Consider the following 22,340-nt stretch of genomic DNA (forward strand, 5'->3'; position numbering starts at 1 on the left):
GATCCCAGGCCCTGGTTCTCATGGGGGACTTCAACCACCCTGATATCTGCTGGAAAGACAACACAGCTAGGCACRAACASTCCCGGAGGTTCCTGCAGAGCATTGGTGACAACTTCTTGACACAGGTGGTGGAGGAGCCAACAAGGAGAGGTGTGCTGCTGGACCCCGTACTAACAAGCAGAGAGGGATTGGTTGAAGATGTGAAGGTTGAGGGCAGCCTTGGCTGCAGTGACCATGAGATGGTGGAGTTCAGGATCCTGCGAGGAGGCAGCAGGGCACTAAGGATCGCAACCTTGGAGTTTAGGAGAGCAAACTTTGGCCTCTTCAGGGACCTACTTGGAGGAATCCCATGGGTTATGGCCCTAGAAGGAAGGGCCATTCAAGAGAGCTGGTTAATATTCAAACATCACTTCCTCCAGGCTCAAGAGCGGTGCATCCCTATGAGTAGGAAGTCGAGCAAAGGGGGCAGGAGACCTGCATGGATGAGCAAGGAGCTCCTGGCAAAACTCAAGCGGAAGAAGGAAGTATACAGAAAGTGGAAAGGGGGACMGGCCACTTGGGAGGAATATAGGAACGTTGTCAGAGTATGCAGGGATGTGACGAGGAAGGCTAAGGCCCGTTTGGAATTAAATCTGGTGAGAGATGTCAAGGACAACGAGAAGGGCTTCTTCAAATACATCAGTAGCAAGAGGAAGACTAGGGAAAATGTGGGCCCACTCCTGAATGGGGTGGGTGCCCTGGTGACGAAGGATGCAGAGAAGGCAGAGTTACTGAATGCCTTCTTTTTGTTTCAGTCTTTACTGCTAAGGCCAGTCCTCAGGAATCCCAGACCCTGGAGACAAGAGAGAAAGTCTGGAGAAAGGAAGACTTTCCCTTGGTGGAGGAGGGGTGGGTTAGAGATCATTTAAGCAAACTTGACACCCACAAATCCATGGGCCCCGATGGGATGCACCCATGAGTGCTGAGGGAGCTGGCGGACGTTATTGCTAAGCCACTCTCCATCATCTTTGAAAGGTCACAGAGAACAGGAGAGGTGCCTGAAGACTGGAAGAAAGCCAAKGTCACCCCAGTCTTCCAAAAGGGCAAGAAGGAGGACCCAGGGAACTACAGGCCAGTCAGCCTCACCTCCATCCCTGGAAAGGTGATGGAGCAGCTCATCCTGGAGGCCATCTCCAAGCATGTGGAGGACAAGAAGGTGATCAGGAGTAGTCAGCATGGCTTCACCAAGGGGAAATCATGCTTAACCAATCTGATAGCCTTCTCTGATGGAATGACTGGCTGGGTAGATGAGGGGAGAGCAGTGGATGTTGTCTACCTAGACTTCAGCAAGGCTTTCGACACTGTCTCCCATAGCATCCTCATAGACAAGCTCAGAAAGTGTGGGCTAGATGAGTGGACAGTGAGGTGGATTGAGAACTGGCTGAATGGCAGAGCTCGGAGGGTTGTGATCAGCGGCGCAGAGTCTAGTTGGAGGCCTGTAGCTAACGGTGTCCTCCAAGGGTCAGTACTGGGTCCAGTCTTGTTCAACTTCTTCATCAATGACCTGGATGAAGGGACAGTGTGCCCCCTCAGCAAGTTTGCTGATGATACAAAACTGGGAGGAGTGGCGGATACCCCAGAGGGCTGTGCTGCCATTCAGAGAGACCTGGACAGGCTGGAGAGGTGGGCAGAGGGGAACCTCATGAAGTTCAACAAAGGCAAGTRCAGGGTCCTGCACCTGGGGAGGAATAACCCCCTGCACCAGGACAGGTTGGGGGTTGACCTGCTGGAAAGCAGCTCTGCCGAGAAGGACCTGGGAGTGCTGGTGGACACCAAGTTAACCATGAGGCAGCAATGTGCCCTTGTGGCCAAGAAGGCCAATGGTATCCTGGGATGCATCAGGAAGAGTGTTGCCAGCAGGTCAAGGGAGGTGATCCTGCCCCTCTACTCAGCCCTGGTGAGGCCCCATCTGGAGTACTGTGTCCAGTTCTGGGCTCCCCAGTACAAGAGGGATGTGGCACTACTGGAGCAAGTCCAGCGAAGGGCTACAAAGATGATTAGGGGACTGGAGCATCTCTCTTATGAGGAAAGACTGAGAGAGCTGGGCCTGTTTAGCCTAGAGAAGAGAAGGCTGAGAGGAGATCTTACCAATGTGTACAAGTATCTGAAGGGAGGGTGTCGAGAGGATGGGACCAGACTCTTTTCAGTGGTGCCCAGCGACAGGACGCGAGGCAACAGGCAGAAACTGAAACACAGACAGTTCCATCTGAACATGAGGAAATAATTTTTCACTGTGAGGGTGACAGAGCACTGGAACAGGCTGCCCAGAGAGGTTGTGGAGTCTCCTCTGGAGATATTCAAAACCCGCCTGGACGCAATCCTGTGCAACGTGCTCTAGGTGACCCTGCTTGAGCAGGGGGGTTGGACTAGATGATCTCCAGAGGTCCCTTCCAACCTCAGCAATTCTGTGATTCATTTACCAAGTTACTGCCCTTCTCAGCTTTCCTCCTAATGTTTCATAGGAGAGCAAACACCTGTGCTAAAGTGGACTTATTTTACTTTGCGCTCCAACAGAGGAGTATTACCATCAGTTACTGTGTTACAGCTACTGAGTACAACCTACTATGTGTTTAAGTTGGCAGAAATTATCCATCTCTGATTTCCTCTGCAAGTCATGGCGGTGTTCTTACTGTTTTGGGTTTTTTTTTTGCTTTTTCCAAAAAGACCCATTACCTGGTAATATTTCAGCATTGAATGTGCTGTGGTGCAGCCCAAACTGGTTGTGGCCTTTAAACAATAACATAGTAAAAATGTTAAAGAACAAGAACAGTAAGTATTTATTTTTCATCTTCCTATTTGATCATAATTAGGTGGTAGTTTATCATAAATTCTAGAGACTCTGGCTATCCTTTTTTTCTTCCCTTTGCTGATAAAACTGTGCTGTGATTTGTAAGTTATAGCCTGCTGGTTGTTGATTCAGGAGTTTATTGAATGTGCCTGAGGAAAGCTGTAAATGGAGTGAAGTTGATGATTTCTAAAGTATAGTAATGACAGCATCCCCAGTTTTCAATTAGTTGTTCTGAGTAATATTTGGGAAATGCAGAACAAGAGAAAGCTCAACTGGAAGGTAAATAATTCAAAACTGCCTTAAAGGAAATACTTTTTTATAAATTTAATTGGACTCTGAAACTCACTTAACAGATGCTGTAAAGGTCATGAATATAATAAGATTTGCAGAAACTATCTTGAACTGTAGTAGATAATGCTAAAAATTAGAAAATACCTTGTACTTTTGTTTAAAGGCAGTATTTCAGAACTAGAAATTGGGATGAAGCTTTGATCAGAAGAGAAATTAGCTCTGTTGATTATTTAGGCTTTTTCCAGCTTTATCTGAAACATTTAAATCCTGTCTTCCAGGCAGACTATAGAATTAGATGGATTTTAAGACTAGCTTTTCTAAAGCAGACTTGCAACCCCCAAGGTGAAGCTTTTGCAGAGATGTCAGAAAAGGTAACGCTATTGATATGTTTACCAAAAAAACCTGTTAAAAATTGTCAAAAACTGTTTTCCACTGTAGGTAAGGCATGTGACTTGAGCTGAACAGGTGTTTCTGTTAGTTTGCCCTTCTAATGAGGAAAGAGTGCCAAAGGAAGAAAATGTAAATGGCTGTGCTATGTGGAATTTTGAACAGTGCTTGAATATGAGATTGCTTGCTTTTGTTGATTTGAAAAAGAAAACAGTTTATAATTGTGCTGGTGAAGGAAAAGTTTGTGTTAGGAGTTTCAAAATATATGTATAAGCAGTTCATGTGATTTATAATCACAAGAATGGGAGACAGAGTATCTACTTTGGACACTTGTATAGAATGAAGGTGCAAAAGAGTTTTCAGTTTGGCCTTTCTTCATTTTCTCCCTTTTTTTATCTGCTGCTGTGATCTCAGCAGTGATTTGAATAACAGTTTTCAAGTATTTTTCCTCCCTCCTCCCATTTTGTGGTTTTAGAATGATGCAACAGAGGCATCTAGGGTGGCTTCTACTAATTTATTTTTATTTGGTGTGTCCATCTCAGCATGACCTAAAAAAGAAAAGAGAAATATAAAAAAGTGACAGCAATGAGAAGAAATGTAATATCCAAATGAAAGTTAAGAATATATGGCTTTTTGTTTATTTTGCTGTCCAGGGGGTCAGGAAAAATACTACTGAAATTACATTATATTTTTCCTGAATTAAATCTTTTCTGGACACATTTCTCCTTTGAGCTGTTGAGAGAATTGGATAAACTATTAGTATCATTAGACAGAACTGGAAGAAGTGTGGATATTATGGCAAGTGCTATTGCCACCCCTAAATATTACTTTTGTAAATGTGTCTATCAGGTCCTTCCTGTTTTGTTTTCTTTTGCCTCATTCATTTAGATTCCTATTTCATATTTAAAAAAAAAAAAAGAAAAAGCACAGCTGACATGAGCCTCTTTAGCTATGCTGTAGCTGATGGATGAAATGCAGGATAGATGTACTTTGTTGTATAATCTTGTTGGAAAGTTTGAGGAATGTTATCAGAGAATGACTGCAGAGCAAACAGGAATATGCTTTTGATCGAAACTCAAATTTTTAACTGGTAAATACTTGCCTCATTCCCGTAACTGACTGGACTGGGGTTCCCCATGCTCAGTTTTAAGACACTAGTCCACAGGAACTGCCTGAAAAACTAGCATGACAAATATACCTGGCTTCAGAATTGACTTTTATACACTGTATCTTTTTGAACACAGTGGTGTTATTTAGCCACTTTCGATATGTCCTTTCCTTTTGCTTGCTTGCTCTCATTGCTGAGATTGTGGTGGAGATAGGAACCTCTTGAGGTAGCAGTTTGAGATTTTGTTGGTGAGCATCAGGTATGTTGCACAARACAGTTCAACTGTTCATCAACACTGAATCATAGGTAGAGTTGCCACTGTCAAGAATGCAAAGAGAAGCAGAGCAAGTGCCATGAAATAAAGTTAAATCCCTGAGTAAGCATCCTCTTGTAACTTCGGTCACTATACTCAGTTTTCTGCTGAAGGACCATGCTCCAACCTTGTAGGAAACAGTAGCTGTTGTTCTTGAATAAGAATTTGGGTGCTAATGGTTCAAGATCCTCTGCCTTCTGTGGTACAGGCAGAACTTCCAGGGGTGTTAAGCCTTTGTTACCTGTAAAGCATTTTCAGTGTGATTCAGCTGCCCGAACACAGGCATCAAGTGCCATTTGAGATGCCCTATGCTATCCATGTTAGCCACACAGAGCAGACAGATAGGACACAGGCCCTCCAAGAGATCTGTGCCTTTCTGGAATGTCAGCTGGAGGCCAGACAGGATGCCCTGGACTGTCTAAACTGCTTTTAGATGGCTCTGCGTTGGCAACCGAATCCTACCCTTCGTGTTAGGACAAACAGAATTACTCTGTAGGGAATGCCTGATGTGTAAGGGATAAAGCGCTCATTGAATCATGTGGGACATTGGCATGAAGGATGGATTAGAAGGATCAGCTAACCTGATGCATCTGTGGTGCTTGTGGCTTCATTTTTATGCTTGAGAGAAATTGTTGTAGGCTGCACCAGTTCATCTGGAAGTGAGCTAAGATCCTGTCCCAGATGTTCCAAGTAACTGGTGCAGTCTGTGTTTGTAAATCACTGGAGATTGGCAGCTGGCATCTCGGTAGGCACAGGATGTAGGAGTGACTTGGGAAATGTAAGGAGTTCATCTACTTGTCGTTGTTTTGCTTAGGCACAGTTGTGCAATAATGTCATTATAAATAGTTTGTGGTGTAAAAGAAGAACTGTTAACAACAGTTCAAAAAACATTTAATATTTGTTAGCATTACTGGAAAGGAAAATGGGTATAGCAAGGGTACATTTTGTCAGAAGTCAAAGTTTAGAAGTAGTTTTGGTAAAATATTATGTCCTTTGATTTGACTACTGTCAATCTACTGTAGAATATTGCATATTGGTATTTAGGACCCTAGTACTGTTAGGTGTGTTAGATCCCAATACTGGCATAGCCTTTTCTTTGCCTTTAAACTCTGCTTCTGTTCAGTGATGTGATGTGCATGTGATCCTTTTTTTTTTTCTTCTTCTTCTTCTTCTTTCTTTGTTTTCCCCCCTCCCTTTCTCCCCCTCTGTAGTGTTACTTCGGGGTGTGCATATGAGATTGGTTATCTTGTGATTGGCTCCTTCTGAGCAGCACTGGTGGAATACAGATGTCCCGTTTCTACTGCCATGCAGATGATACTGTTTTTTTTCCCCCTCTGTCACTGGCTGACTTACAAAATGTTAAATATTAAATGTCATGTTAATTTTATGAATCTTAAGACTAACTAAAGTAAAGGATGGAGTTGCAGTAGCAATAAATATATCTTCAATTTTCTTTAACGATAAAATATTTTTCTCTCTAGATAAGTTGTAGATTCTCTTACATCCCTGGATACACCTGTAACTACCCTTATTGTTCCATGGGTTGTTTAGAAGTTTGTTGCATTTGGGGTGCTGGAATATTCTTTGAATGTCGATGTTGATTGTAATTGCTGTCCTTTGATATGCCTGAATACCTTTAAAAACAGATATTACATATTTCTAATCTGGCCCCCAAGAGCAAGACAGAAAGATATCACTGATCTTTTAATGCTTTTAGTTACTTTTAGTTCAAAAATCCTTGCTATGGTTCAAAATTTTGGTCTGTGTTTCAGTCAGTATTTCTAATTGGGCAGTTGTGTCCAGATTTAACCTTAGAATAATTTTGGTAAACTCCAGGCTGTAAAACTTTAGTAAACTCTAGGCCTGATATGTGTCCTTTTAAATACAGAAAAATTTCAAACATTGGTGTTCTTTGCTGTTGACTTTCTGAAATCTGTTTTGTAGAAATGTACAGCACGTTATAGGTGCTGAATAACTTACTATATAGTGTTATGGAAAATCAGGCCCACCGGCCTCCATAACAGGGTCCGACCCTAGGTTCCTGCTGAGGCGGAAGTTCGAAGTCAGATTGGAGAGAAATAAAATTTAATGATACGCGTGCGGTAATTACAGGTCGAGCTGGGTGCCTCCGAAGAGGGACCCCGAACAAAGAAATCCCTGGGCAATTATACCCTTACAATCTAAATTCCCCACCCCTTAAGCGATAGTTTGGACCAATAGTAAYARTTAKRKCTSGRKTCTTCCCCTTCTTCACTGGGCCCCTTCATTGTCTCTAGGCAGGCTGCTGCTTATCTTCAAGGTTGCAACTTCTTTCTCTCTCCAGCTTGAACCGGCTCTGGGGCCCCCTTTTACTTATCTAAGTAAAAGTTCACAGCCTGAGGCCTAAGGCTTCAGCAAATGTAGCTACTAATGCTAAGCAAGTTATGCTAAACAGTTAATTCTAGACAACTTCAGTCCGATACTCGCTAATATATAGTACCTGCAGAATACTGATCTACCATGCAGATCTTTTATTTTCTGTCCAGTAGAGGAAAAAACCTTCTAATGCTTGGAACTTGAATCTTGCCTTTTTAGCTTTCTGAATATAAGAATGACTTTTTTTGGTTTTTAATTTTTGTTTTTCTACTTGGATGTTCTTCATCTGGAAAAGAACATGTATCAAAGTAGGAACATTTGCTGCTCATTAGCTTTTTGGGGGAGCTTTTGGGAGTATTAGATTCCCAGCTTTTTTTGTGGGATATGCTTACCTCTAGTACTCTTTTTATCCATTGTGATTTAAAATGAAAAGTATGAGAACAGATGTGTGGGATTTAACTGAGATTGAGTCTTTCATTAATTGTTTTTTTTCATTTTAAATGTTCTGTACATTGCTAGCAATTTGTATGGCTTCCTTTACTCCAGTTTTTGGTAACTTGGAAACTTGTTTTTTGGATAGTATTTTCTCAGCCATAAAGTACATTTATGTGTGCAAAATTTGATATCCTGAAAGTGTGTGGCTTTTATTTTAATTTTTTTTTTAAATTARCTCTAGTTATTTGGCTCAAAGCTAATCCAGAATGAAAACGTTTACATTCTTCGGATAGGTTTTACTTGCAAACATCAGTTATATTTAGCTTTTATGACTTGCATTGTAGAAATAGATTTCATTTGCAAACTATGCAAAACTAACATTTTAGTCCTAATTTGAGCCTGACAATGCAACAGTCATCTCACACTTCTCAATGTGCAAAGTCAGGAGCGTCAGCTGTACTCCATAGGCTAAATAAAGGCATTGCAGTAAACAGGTACAGCTCAGTTGGCTTTAGTAGAATCACACCTTGATTATACCCTGCGGAATAACAATTATATCTCGAAGTGGAGCTCTGCGTGCTGAAGTATATGGAAATGCTTTTATATTTATAAAAGATTAAAACAAATGTATAACATGTATAACACATGGACAGCACATAGTACTTGAAGCAAATAATGCTTTTTTTTGGTGAACTTCTATAAATACAGACTTCAAATTTCAGATCTTCACGAATACTGTTATTCATCTTTCTGAAAATGAAATGTCCCTGAAGATCAACTGGGCTTCTGTTGTTAGTAAAGCCCAGGGAAATGCACGTGTAAAGGCTCAATAGGGTGGAGAAAATTTCCAGTTCCTGTAAAAGATGGCACAAAATTTTCCGGCTCTGGTTTATAGAATCTTAACTGTGTTATCACATTGGCCTGAAAAGTTAGGATTAAAATAGGTCCTTTTCATCCATTAATTTCATACATTTATGGGATTGTGCTGTAATTTTGGAGCACTTCTAGTGAATATTTCTTCATTTAAAAAATTTTTTTTGATATACAAATCATGAAAAAAGTCTAATTAAGAACACCTGTGTATCGGTGCCTTTTAAGATCAGTTTTATAAGTTGGAATGAAATTTTTATGGCCTCATTGTCTCTCAAAAATACTTGTAAATGCTTTTTTTTTTAATCAACTAAAATTGATTTTTTTAAAACTAAATTTTATGGGCACTAGGAAACAGAAAACTGTTTCACAGTGTAGGTTTTTAACCTAGTGTTGACAGTGTTCTTGGTGTTTGAAAAAATCTAGTCTTTAACTAGGCAAAATAATTTGATAGTATTACTAAAAACCATTGTTTAATCTCAGTAGCTAAGAAAATGTTTGGATTTGTGCTTTGTTAAAATTCTGTTTCAGCATTTTTAAGTTGAGCAGAAACTTCTACAATTCCCCACTTTGAGTCTTCCTTCATAAACTCTTTTCTGACCAAACTATTCCTTATTTATATGACCCTTTGGATCACAAAGTGTACTGTTGTTTGGGATTTTGGGGATCTGGGTTTTTTCTTTTCATTAGGAGTTTTTGCACAAACAAACATTAGAAATGCTGTCTTTAAAATTGTACTATAAATAACTTTTTTTTAAAGGTTTTTTATGCGGTATTTGCATATCAAATGCTGCAATTTAGTGCTATTGGATAGCAATGTGAAAGTGTAGCCTGTTTCATTATCAAAACTGAAAAAAATGCAGCAGCAAAATATATTTTTATTTATTTGAAAAGCATATTTTTGTGACACTATATTCATGTGATACTGTTGATCTGTTCATGCCATTTAAAAATCTACCTTAATGCTATTTTAAAATTACCTGTAGCGTTGTACTCTAGATATTAACCACTACTACTTACATTTCTTCTCTGGTGTTTAGGTTATTATGCTTAGTGTTGTGTTCAGGTTTTCCCTGTTCATAATTCTTGATGTCTCGTTACCTTTTTAAGGCCCTGGGAGTTAAAGCAGCAGGAAGGACAATGTGTTCTCCCCAGCTCCTGTGCTGGGAGAGAGTACTGTTTCCATGGCAACGCGGGGACTAGTGTGTGTGTGTGTGTGGGGGGGGGCCTTGCTGCCTTTTTCCGGATTCTGGGAGTTTGCACATCCAAACACAATTATTTTTAGTAACATTCTCTTAAAAATTGGTGTTTGTGAGGGAAGGAAATAATATTAGCGAAAACGGTCAATAAACATCTGGATGTTTCTTGTGGGTTTTTTTGTTTGTTTCCTTTTTTAATTCATAAGGATCTGTTAGTGCAACACCCAGCTTTTTCTAGTGCTAGAGAAATTTAACTACAACACCAGTGATGTCTGACATGTTAAATGTGGGGTGGTTTAATGTTTGATGTTGCTGTAAATGCTGTTGGAAAAATAACCTTGCTTTAGCATTTTGATGAAAGCTACTTTCCTTTGGGAGGCTATATTATTAAATATAGCTGACATTTTATTGGGAACAAGTTCTGAATAAGCAAAGGGTAAATAAAGAGCCACCATTCCTGAGATGACAAAGGTCCACAATTAATTTTATTTTATTTATTTATTTTAGAAATGACGGGTTTTAGGGAAGGAAATATGCTAAATTAGTCTTTATTACTGTAGTGCAGCTGTGTCTCAGCCTCACCCATTTTATTTATGATAGGAACCACAGGCTGAATTTTTATTATTTTTATTTTTTTAATTTTTTTTTAAGCTTAAGCTTATAGGTAGATGAATCTTTCTTCTTGACCTGAATAGCAGTTACATTCTACTGTTGGAATATGGCTCTCTTTCTTTTAAGGCTGAATATTTTGTAATGAGAATATTTTAACTAGTCATTAGAGATGAATTTCTTTCTTGATTAAAAATACGCAAACCTTGAATTACAGCAAAGAGGAGTGCAAACATAGAAGTATTTTCTTCCCATAATATTTTTTTAATGAAGAATTGCAATTGTGGCAAATATCCTGTGTGGGAATGAATTTATTTGTATGAAGAATTTTCACCTTTCCCTCTGGCCGTGGCTCCCACAAGATGATGTCACCTTGCAGCTCATTGGCTGCGTCGGCACCTAGTGCAGGGAAGAGAGAGAAAGATGCCGGCACAAATCTCAGTGGTGGATCTATGGTGCTTGCTAGCAGTTTTTGCTAGAATCTTTGCTTAGTATTGAGAATTCACTGCGTGTGGCCATGTGAAGTGCTGGGTCCATCCGAGGGTGAGGGGATTTAAGAGCTATCAGAGGAATGAGGCGGCTGATCTGCAAGCGGATCTGTGATTGTAAGTTGCAAAATCTGGGTGGAAGGAAAGAGACAGGGAGTGCTGGTAGACACATTGTGGGAGGATGTGTAGCAGAAAATGCATGCATGAGTAGAAGAAAAGGGTGAGGCATTTATCTTTGGTAGACTGGAATGACTGAAAATTATATTAAGGGCTTTCCTTTGGGAAAATGTTCAGAAATGAGCAAAAATATTCGATCTATGCTAAGATATTTCCCCTTTGTGGGAGTGAATGTGTAGGATTCATTTTTATGTTTAGTTTTACAGTGGCTAATTATGAAATCAAAGCTCTTATTTTATAAGAATGTACAAAGTAAAAAACGTTATTTATTTCTGGTTTTCATTTTACTCCCAGGTTATAGACAGAGGATGAAATAATTAGTATTTATTTTTATTTATTCGTTTTGTCAATTTCTGTGAAATGTGAAGCAGAATGATCGATTAGAAAACAAATATGCATCTGTTCTAATAGTTATATTTTTATTAATCTCTCCTTTTCTAGATAAAAGCTTTGATGATGAAGAGTCAGTGGATGGAAATAGGCCGTCATCAGCTGCTTCAGCCTTCAAGGTTCCTGCACCTAAAAAGCCAGGAAATCCTTTGAACAGTGCAAGAAAGCCAGGTTCTGCTGGTGGGCCTAAGGTTGGAGGTAATGTAAAGCTATTCAAACGGATAGGTGTTTCCAGAAACCTTGCCAGAGCAGGCACAAAGCAGAGAACTTTGGAAGGTGATGTTTAATTCATGACTGCAGTATTTTTGCAGAACTGAAAACTGTAAGGGACCTTGTTTTGTGTAATTATTCATATGTAAAGGTGCGTGCACATTAGTCTGTCTTTGTGAATGTAAAATTAGCTTATAAAGGCCACTGGTGTTATAAATAAACTGAACATCTGGAGATAACAATTGTATTGGTGAAATGAATATATAGGTGGCTTTTGATGCAATCCACAAATCACTTACTGTTTAAAATTAACGTATTGTGAAATTCTTTAGTAGATCGGTAGAGGTATAATTTTTACTGTAGATCTGCACCTTTTCACATGGCTAGTAAGGACTAGCCATCAACTGTATACCTCAGAGGTATGTATTGCACTGGAATGACTTCTGTTACTCCTTAAACTGTCACAGGATTGTGAAATTAGTTATCAAAGATAAAAACAAGGGCCAAAACCCTTGCCAGGATTTTTTCATATGGTAGACTTTAAAACAGAATAAAGATGATACTTACTAATTATAATCTTTGAATGCAGAAACATCCATTCATATTCATAGACTTGCTGCATCTTGGTTCATTCCTGCTATAAATTTAAGATCCAATCAGAAACATTATCACTGATTGGGGGAGAGGGCATAAAAAGAGCTAACAAAAGCAACTTTACTGGTAAAGTGACAGCTTTTTTCGATGGTTCATGTACATATTCAGAAAAATATATAATTAAGTGGAATTATACCATGGCTCAGGGCTTTTTTATGAATAATTGATTCTTTCAATTAAGGATTTTTGTCAGAGTATTTTTTTTCATGAGCCTACTCATGTAATGTTCTCTTATGTGAACTGCATAGAAAAGATGAAATTTGACCTAACATGTATATGCCAGATGAGATGCATCATGCATTTGCATATCAATAAGATATAATTAATGTTTTGATTGTTTTGATAATTTATTGCTTCTCTAATGTGACTTTCAGACTTCCTGATAAATTGAAAAGATACCCATAGGGTGGCATCAGCACTGCCATAATGCAACTCACACTTGATATCAGTATGTATTAGAAAGTACCACCTAAAAGACTTCATATGATCAGTTACTTATCTCTTGAAATTGATTTTTAGTATTTTTTTGCTATTTATTCATGGATCTCCTTTAACCTCAAGTGTGAGGTTCACTGTATAACATAAGAATAGTTGATGTGCTGTTTTAATAGTATTTTATTAAGTATAAATGCTTATTTATGAAAATGTTTTTACATGCTGACTTTTCTAAGCTCTGCAGTAAAAATATGGAAATAGAGAAGGAGGGAAGGGAAATAACAGAATGAATATTCAACTGTTGTATCAGTTTATCTAAAAAAATTCAGTAGTTAGGGAGATAGATTAAAAAAAATGATCTTTTCTTCCTTTTCCTATATGGTGAAACTTTAAAAAAATAAAATAAAATGAAATCATACAGAGAATAAGGGCAAGGTAGAGCTATTTCACAAAATCTAAGCTTGCTACAAATACAGCATTTTGGTCATTCCTTGCTTTATATCTTCTCCTTTCAGCTCTGGAGAAAATACTGAGAAGCATTCATGTGTGCATCTGTCTTCCCTCTTTTTATTCTGTCAGCATGCCTATTGTCAGAATTTTTAAAATTTAGATTTAAATGTTTGACTGGCTGTACCTGTATAATGTTGATCATGTTTTTCTTTGAATGGTTATCCATATGTACATCTACAGAATGGTTGTACATACTGTACTTGACCATGAAGGATTTTTAACCTTAATATTTCATAGCAAATATTGTATGCCTTGTGCCCTTCACACAAGGGGTCCAGAAGGTGGAAATTTGATTTCCGGTCTTGAGTTGTTCTCAACTACCTATGCTTTTTTCTCTTGCTGTCTACCAAAGAACACTTTTTCAGGCCCCTTAGTCTGCCTCATGTACAGATTTCTTTCTGTTACATGTAACTATATGCTTCCTAGCTTAATTTGTTGGTGCTTTTTCTGTCAAATTTTCTTTGCTTGAACTGACCCTCAATTTTTTTTTTCTTTTAGCATTTTCCATATGACAACAAGGCTGTTACCTGTTTTTAGCAGCCGCAGTTTTACTGATACTGCTCATTATCTTTCAGTGTTTTTTCCCATCTCCATGCTTTGCTTAACTAGTTTAAACTAGTTCTACCTAGTAACAAGCTAGTAAACACTTTAGTAGATGGAGATGTTAAACATCTGTATTATGTAAGTGGACCTCACATTTCTGTGTAGTATTTACAAATTCTGCATCTCCCAGCTTTATAAAGAGCATGAGGGTAGGTGCCACATACATTTCTTGAACAAGTCAGTTAAGGCACAGTCTTTTCCAGAAGACAGTTTCCCATGACATTATCCAGACCAGAGGTCTAAACAGCCCCGTATCCTAGCTGACAGCAGTTACGTTAGAGAAATGTATGTGAATGGGGGTGCAAATAAAGCACACTGTCTTTACAGGACAAAACTCTGAGTTCAGAGAAGACCTCGGTGGAGTGAAGCTCCACAGAGGCATAGGCTATGGTTCTCTGAAGTAAAGCTCCACTCCACAGAGAACCATGGTCTGTGGTTCTTTGAGGAGTCCCCTTAGGGCATCTTATTCTGCTCATCTTGAGACTTTGTGGCTCTGTGGAACAAGCAGTGATGGCCATTCACATCCGCTTTCTTTAGGATCTGCTTTGGAGGTGCCTGAAGGAGGCCTGAGATTTTCTCCAGCCTCAACATTGCCACCTTTATGGAACAGATGTGTGGTTCTGGAAGCTGTTCTTGTTGATTTATTAAAGCTCTGTCACATCCTGCAGCTCCAACTTCTTCTGCCCACCACAGCATTTCAAGCTGGTGATCAATGGAAATGTCATCTCTTCACCTTTCTTTCATAAGCACTGGCTACAGGTGCTTCAGGCTCATAGCTGCTCACTTTCCAGTTCTGTCATCTGTGGAATCTGCTTATTTAAGTTTTTTATGACTCCTTTTTGTATATGTGTGTGTGTATGTGCACAAACATACACACTAAAAAGTTGCAATTCAATCCTGGAGGAAGAAGCAGCAGCAGTTCCTGCAATTATGTTGCTTTTGCCTTTGAAGATTTTTGTGAAAAGAAGGAAAGACATCTCAGTGAGTCACAGCTGAGGCAATCCTTCACTGCAGTTTCTTTTCTTTAGGCTTCTGTGACTAAGGAGAACTTTTGGCGCAGGTGAAAATTGTGTTGAGCATAGGCTGAGAATACTAGAAGTCTCATCTATTTAAACTGGCTGTTGTGTTCCAGAGATCCTTTTCATACAATACTGTTTTAGAAAGATGTATTTTCCTATTAGCTGTAGGTGGCAATAAAGAAAATTCAGCTTTTTTCTGGTTTCAGAAGAGAGTAGAGGCTGTGCTAGCCTTTCTTGAAGCTAAAAAAATCACACGTTAGTCGTGCTGCCTTCTTTTTTTTTATGATGTTACCTGCTATGATTTTTATGCCACAGACACATGCATGCTTGACTTTTCATTATATACTCCATAGAGATGTTTCTTATTTAAGAAATTGATTGTTCCATTACTGATCAGATATTTTGTTTGAAAGGACCATCATGCAGAAAGGTTTTCACTGTGACGGTCACTTTCTATTTAGTATAGGAAATGCACTTTGGCATTGGAAATGCAAAATAGTTGTTCAGGGAGCCAAGTGAAATGGATATTTACATTATCGATAGCAATATCCTAGTCAGGATGGAATTCCATCCTTTCGTGCTAGAAATGACTGTGCAAGATCTTTTCCCATCCCCTTTGGGGATGGGGAAGCTTGTAGAATTGGTGCATTTGCCAGCAGGTGTGCTTGGGTCTGTAGAAGATGGATTGCTAGAAGAGTATCAGAGCAGGCAGCCTCAGCAGGTTGGTTACTGCACTGACTGTGAAATCCAGGAGTCTTTCTCACCTGGCTTTATTGCTTGGAGGTGTTCAGACACTGACCTCTCTTCTTTTGATGAATAAGAAGTGTTGGATCTTCAGCTTAATGGTGCAGTGTTTTGTCTGGCATATTTCTTATTCCATGGTCAATACATTTTTCTGAGTCCTTCACCAGGAAATGCAGATTTGTGCATTGCTGATCTGCTGATTTTTGGCACATTTTTGTTCATTTGAATGGCAGAGCTTCCGGAATACTCCTTTGCTCTCAGACCTCCTTACTGAAAATACACACAGTTTGTGTTTCGAGAAATGGATACTCACTGGCTCTTGGCAGTCTGGCAAGCAGCTTTTTCATTGTAAGAGATATTGTAATTTACAGTAGAAAAATGTTCTTAATCTGAGTATGTTAGCCAAACGAACTATATTCTTGTCCCTGTGCTATTCAAGATATTGTATAGGGCTACGGCAAGTTCTCTTGCCAGTGTGAACTCCCTGTTCCAAGACTTCTAGGAAACTATTCTAATATCCTATTCAAAAGCTTTATGTAGTCGAGTTGTTAGTAGGAAACTTCAATCTATACCTCAGCAAGAAGACTGGCCTCTGTATTTTTTCCCAAAATGTCAGACTAGGTCAGTATTCTTTAAAATGGATTTAATGTAGGTATGGTGGAACTTAATAGAGCCTTGTGGTATTTGGAAGAAAAGCTTGCTAAATGAAACCCAGTCATGACGAAAGTTCGTATTAACTTTCTAATAAATGTTTTATGAGAACCTCTGCAGGGTAGGAGCATCATTCTTAGTGTTGTAATTTAAATCAGCAAGGTGGACTTTCTGCAGCTGTCTTCAGCAGGAAGATATTGCATGAAATATTTTATCTATGGTGTGTTGGCCTACTAGCTTTATTGTACATTGCTTACTGCTTAGCACAAGTTGTTGTTACACCTTTTGAAAGAATGTATGTAGCTTTAAGATGAATCGTCCAGCAGCAAACCAGCAAAGGGTATGTTAACTTAAATGTCAAAATTATGGTAAGTGCTGTTTAAAAAGGTATTTTGGAGTAAGACTGTTGATGGCAAGCATGAAGAATATGAAGCAAAACCCCAAGGACATTAGATTTTGTTGTATTCTATGAAAAACATGTATGCAAAAAGATTAATTTTTTCAACTTCTTAACATTTTGGTGATGTTGCCTTCTTTTCTTAAACTTGTTCAAAGGATCTAGTCCTCACTGAAGACTGTTACTATGTCAGTTTGAAGTTTGATGTTGGCATTATTTGAAATAGCCCTCTATTTGAGAATAGTTGTAACTCTTAATGTTTGGAGAGGGGAAAAAAGGCGCCCCCCAAAATTTGAAGCTTGACTGAAACAACATTGAAAATATTTTTGTTTAGGTAGAAATAAAGTAATTGGAAAACTTTGGGGGAACCGGGTGCGTAGTTCTGGCAAAGAGAAGGCTGTGAGATCTGTAATAACACAATACCCATTCTTAAGTATAGGAACACATTCTTAACTGCAGGAAGCTATTCCCAACTTTAGGAAACTTAAATTAGCTTGCAGATCTCTCTACAGTCTATTCTGTCAGCATCATAATGCTTTTTTTTTTTTCTTTTCCTTCTCAAGAATAGTAATACAGTTCACTTTGTTGAAAAGCATCTGAATGGAACTAAGTTTCTTCTTTAGGCTCTGTTTTATATCAGAAAAAATTTCAAAGTGTTTAGAGACTTTAGTACATGGTGAATTAAATGGAAAGGTTGTGCATAGAGCAAACATGGTACTGAAAAATGGATACTTGCCTTCTGAAGTCTTAGCCAGGTTAAGTTAACCTCTTACCTGCAGATAAAACTGCATACTATAGTTTAGAAACATTTTTGTTAAAATGGCTTCAATATTTGTGGAACTGTAAATACAGACTGTTAGTGAATGGTCTTGAAGGAGGGCAAATGCCTTGCTTTGGTGTGTTGATCATCTTCAGACTCAAAACGACAGTACTGTGGTGACTTAGAACAAAAAAAGCTTTAGTTAGTGCTCAAATTTTTTTTTAACTTTGAGTGCTGCAGTAAATAAGTTCAGGAATACTAATTTTGTTAATACTGTGTGATAGTCTTTTCTCTATTACTTGTGCTTTCATTAAGTGGTTTTTGAAGTGCTGTATGTGTCCTGTAAAATAAACTAGTATTTTGTGTGCTTCTGTATTGGCCCTTCATGAGAATCAAAACTGCTCTGAGATAATCTTGTTCAAAAAAGCATTACTGACATTCCTCTGGCAGTTGCTTCCCTCTGTGGCTTGCAGGTTGTTCTGAATTTCAAGGATTTTTCTTCAAGATGCCAGCTGAAATCAGCATTTTTGTCTTTCTGACCACCCTTTGAGATCAGCCTTGGGTATTGTTACAGAATGCCTGTTTGCTTCCTTGCCCCCCCCAGTGAATGTAAATTAACTTCCTTCCTGATAGATACTTGCCCATGGAACTGCTGGGTTGCCAAGTAGTAGAACTAGCAATAATTTTAGCAGTATGGGTAGTTCTTGTGCATCCAGTATTTTAGTCAACTAAAAGTGTACGGTCATGAAGTATTGCCATGCTAACCTGAGCCAGAATTCAAGGAAATAGGAGGACTTCCAGCTTTTCAGATTTTCCTGGAGTTGTTCTTTTTTCCCTTTGCTCTTTACTCCCATGAACTGGACTTCAGGAAAAGGTTTCCTCACACCTGGTCTTTGTTCTGTTCTCCTTGGTCATTATAATAAGTTCCTATCCAGTTACTGGTTACCATTGTGGTAACATTTCTCCCCCCCCCTTTGTGGATAGTTTCAGCAGGTGAATGAGGAGGTTAGTCTCTATCAGGAAAATGAAGTGAATGTATATATGTATAACTACTGTTAGTCTCCCCATTTTCTGTGTATATCATTCTAGGACAGTTGGCAGATAGTTCATGGTACTTTTGAGTTCATTTTGCACTGATTTTTAGAAGCTTCAATTAGATTGTAGGATATATGATGTTGGTATAAGCATGATACTATGTCTGATAGTCCTCTCTGAAAAAGCGTATAGTCTTAGAAGGCAGCTTACAAATGGATGACAGAAGGGGAGGGACAGCAGAGTAGTGACTAAGAAGTCTAGAGGTGCAGGCTTACCAGTGTGTAACCTTCTCTTGACACCCCTATCCCCTCCCCTGTGTTGTCCCACACGTCCTAGTAGGGGTCACAGTAGTATCAGGTGGGGATGAGACAACCCACACCTTGTTTAATTTGCTAATGTTCAATACTTATTTGCCAAGCAGTAAGAAGGAGAGGCAATTTCTTTATGTCCTCATGTGACTAAATTCAGAAGGAAAAAGGGGAAGGAAGGAGAAGGAAGCTGAGCTGAAATCTGCTGACCCTGCCACTTTGAGTCCCTGTGTACTGTGGCTTTGTTAGAGTAAGCAGAAACAGGCGTTCCAAAACAGCACTGCGTTCCTGCTGTTGAAGAGAAGCTGCTTTGCTCACGCGGGCTCTTTACAGATGAAGAACACTCTACTTCGTTAGCACTACTTGCTGTAGTTGAGTTGCAGAAAATTTAGGCTGCCTGCAAAAAGAAGCAGATGTAGTTCCTCTTTGTATGGCAGGATAGGAGAAAAAGTGTCTTTGGGAAAAAAAAAAGTTTAATTTCTTTGGACAGTTATAAGTGGTCTTAAATAGAGAAGCAGGAAATGTTAGAAGCATGAGATTCAAACTGTTTTTATAATTTGAGTGGAGAAGCTGGTGCAAATTATTGTTTGCAGCAGGGGTGCAAGTAGCACTTTCAACAAATAAGTAAAATATTCAAAAATAGAACAGAACAACCATACCTTAAAAATTAAATCTTTTGACCTTCTGTCTTGTTCTCCTAGTTTACTTCTAGAAAGATAAAAATGCAACATTATATCTAAAAATTGTAATTGTGGAGTTTGAGATGAAAGGCAGTATTGGTTCTCATAGTTCTCTAGTATCAGTTTAAATTGTTTCAGGAAAGAATGTAAGGTTGAAGAGAAATGACAACAGTAATGAAAATATCATTTTTCTAAAACCATTGCACCAAAGCAAAAACTTTGAACATCTCCAGTACACCAATCCAGTCTGTTTTACATCACAAATTATGGTACAAATGAACTGTTTGTGTTCCTGGTTGTTCTCAGTAATTTCTGTAATGTAAAATTAGTGCAGTTTTACCTTATTTAGGTACAGTACTGGGAACAGATTAAAGTAATATGTAAATATTAGGTTATTTTAAAATATATATTAAAAACTGAAAATAAGACTGACGTTTTCACGCTCTATCTGTGTGTTAACATAAATTTTAAACTCACCTGTTGATTTCAAGCAAATTGGACAAATGAGCAAGGGTCTCAAACATATGTTATTACAAGTTTTTGTAAAAATTGGCCACTGAATGGAGAAGAAATGCGTGAGTGCTTTGAAGAAAGACTACCATATGAGCTTATAATTCCGTAGAAACAGATATTAATCAACTGTGAGACAAGCCTAAAGGAAACTAAATATCTGTATTCTTCTTGCTCATGGAACTACTTGTTTTTCTCCATATCCAGTAAATGGTCTTATGCATGCTGTCCAAACCATGTACTGGAGTACAGCATTATTAATTTCCTCTTTGTGTAGTGATGTATTCTCTCAGTGCTCCACAAACACATGTGAAATGATCTGCATAGTGTGCCTGTCAATAAGAGTAGTAACATCCATGTTTTACATCTGTGAAACTGGGCTATATAGGTATTGAGGCTAAAATTGATGAAACTGTGTACTCAGTATTAGGAATCAGCTTCAGATAACACTGAAACTTTAAAAAAATTTAATATTTTGTAGTCCATATGTTCAAATCACAATTCCAAAGGAATCTTGAGGCTCCAAAACAGCTCCAGATTTTAAAGTTTGCATGCTAGTGCAGTGATCTTCAGTCTGTTCATGCCAAACTTCAGTTCAAGTAACAGTTATTTTGTGTTTCCTCTTAAGAAGAGCCCTGGGACAAGGAGTATGTGCGCTTCACAGTGTATTTGCTCCTGACAAACATGGTGCACCTCAAGGACTGAGATGTACTGTCCTAATGGTTATACATCTTGCCCCCACCTTCTCTCCTGTAAGCAAAGCTCACTCCTAGTTTCTTCTTATCCCTCCTGCTCATGGTCTTTTCTGGAGTGAGTGATTGCATGGAGAGTTCTGCTTAACATCTCAGTCCTGAGGGGCAGCGTGCCTTTCGGGCACTGTATGGAAACTTCTATTCATGCACAATCTGCTTGGCATGCAGGAGGAATGTGTTAATGAAGCAGCCTCACTACAGGTGCAAGCTCTGGGGAACTTCTCTAGCCATGTCAGCCAAGTTTCTAATGCAGGCAAATAAACACAACTCTTATCAAATTAAATTTGTTGTACACCAAAGTAGGAAGATGCTTAAGCATCTAAATATAATGGTTATAAGAATTTTTGTGACATGAGAAACAAGTGTATTTTTGTATATTTGTTTTCAGATATAGCGATCTGTTTTAGCTTTAAAATATATATAAAGTCAGCCTTAAGTAGTTATCTGGCAGATACCAGAACTTTGGCAGATGATTATGTCAAAGTTAAAAGCAATTGAAAAGGGTTATAGTAAAAATGTTAGTGTTATAACTGTAGGTAGCTTTAGTAGTAGTTTGATAGTAAATTCACAGGCAGTTAAACTAGAGTGGCAAGGTAGAGAAATTAATTTGAAGAAACTTACAGATATTTTGCTATTTTGTTTGACCAGTTTGTGCAGTTGTTTCAACTTGAATGGTGTCCTAGGGTGTCTCAGGGACAATGTCTGTTGGCTTTGAAGGGGTTGAGATGGACAGGTTGCTTCAGTAAGCGTGTCGGCCACCAGGACTAAATTTGACAGAATTTATCTGTTGGTTTGTGTAAACTGGGTGTTCTGTTGAGAGCTTTTCTGCTCAGCAAAGTCTTTGTTCTAACTTGGGTTGTCTTCTAAATTGGTTTAAAAAATGTAAAGGCTTTGTAAGGTAAGTTTCTATGCAAAATGGCTTATTTGGGATTAGTGTTGGATCTGTCATAATAGAGATATATCTTTTTTTTTTTTTTTTCCTGAAATTTATTTCTGAAAGCTCTGGTGATTTGCGCTGGGACAGCTGAAGAAGTTACTGCTCCCAATTGTCTGCCCAGTATCTTTGTCAAAGGCAGTTCAAGTCATGCTGTATGTGTGTGTGTTTTGTTTTTTGGGTTTTTTTTTTTTAGCTTAATATATTATGATCTGCAATGGCTTAGGGGACTGGTACATGCCTTTTTCTGCTGTTCTTTTCCCTTTTCTTTTCTCCTGACTATACAGGTACTAACTACCAGCAGATAGATGTGTTGAACAACCCAGTAAGGTAATCTCCTAATGCTTTTCCAGCATAAATTGTCAGAGCCCATTGGAGCTGGAACAAAGTTTTATCCATGAAGTTTCTCAGATAGGCAAGGCATGTGGTAGTAAAAGCTCTAGGAGTATAGAGAAGTTATAGTAACAGAATCTTTTTTTTGAGGGTGGAGAGTTGTTTCTTTTCTCTCCAGATGCAGTTGTTTGTGCTCAGAAAATGAACTCAAGGCAGCTGGAATTTTTCTAATATAATGTTCATCCAAACTAAGATCATTACAGCTTTTCAGTTTGGTCTTCCCTTAAGTTTTACTGGCATGGCTGTGCTAGTTAGCAGCATGATTATTATTATTTTTTTTAAACCTGTATAGTGAA

General features: G+C 38.6%; 1 protein-coding gene across 12 annotated transcripts in view; it reads left to right on the forward strand.

Moving 5' to 3' along the window:
• CLASP2 (cytoplasmic linker associated protein 2) overlaps positions 1–22,340 on the forward strand; it is a 153,306-nt gene that overhangs the window by 50,539 nt on the left and 80,427 nt on the right. For 11 of the 12 annotated variants that reach the window (XM_026081301.1, XM_026081289.1, XM_026081295.1 and 8 more), the window contains one exon: positions 11,501–11,647. In XM_026081301.1, the coding sequence (XP_025937086.1) occupies positions 11,501–11,647 (147 nt within the window). Of the gene's footprint in view, positions 1–11,500; positions 11,648–12,713; positions 12,762–22,340 lie in introns of those variants that run through there. The other variant, XM_026081298.1, reaches the window with a different exon arrangement.

The sequence above is a fragment of the Apteryx rowi genome, unplaced genomic scaffold, assembly GCF_003343035.1.
Source record: "Apteryx rowi isolate R43461 unplaced genomic scaffold, aptRow1 scaffold_540, whole genome shotgun sequence".
NCBI classification, from domain to species: Eukaryota; Metazoa; Chordata; class Aves; order Apterygiformes; family Apterygidae; genus Apteryx; species Apteryx rowi.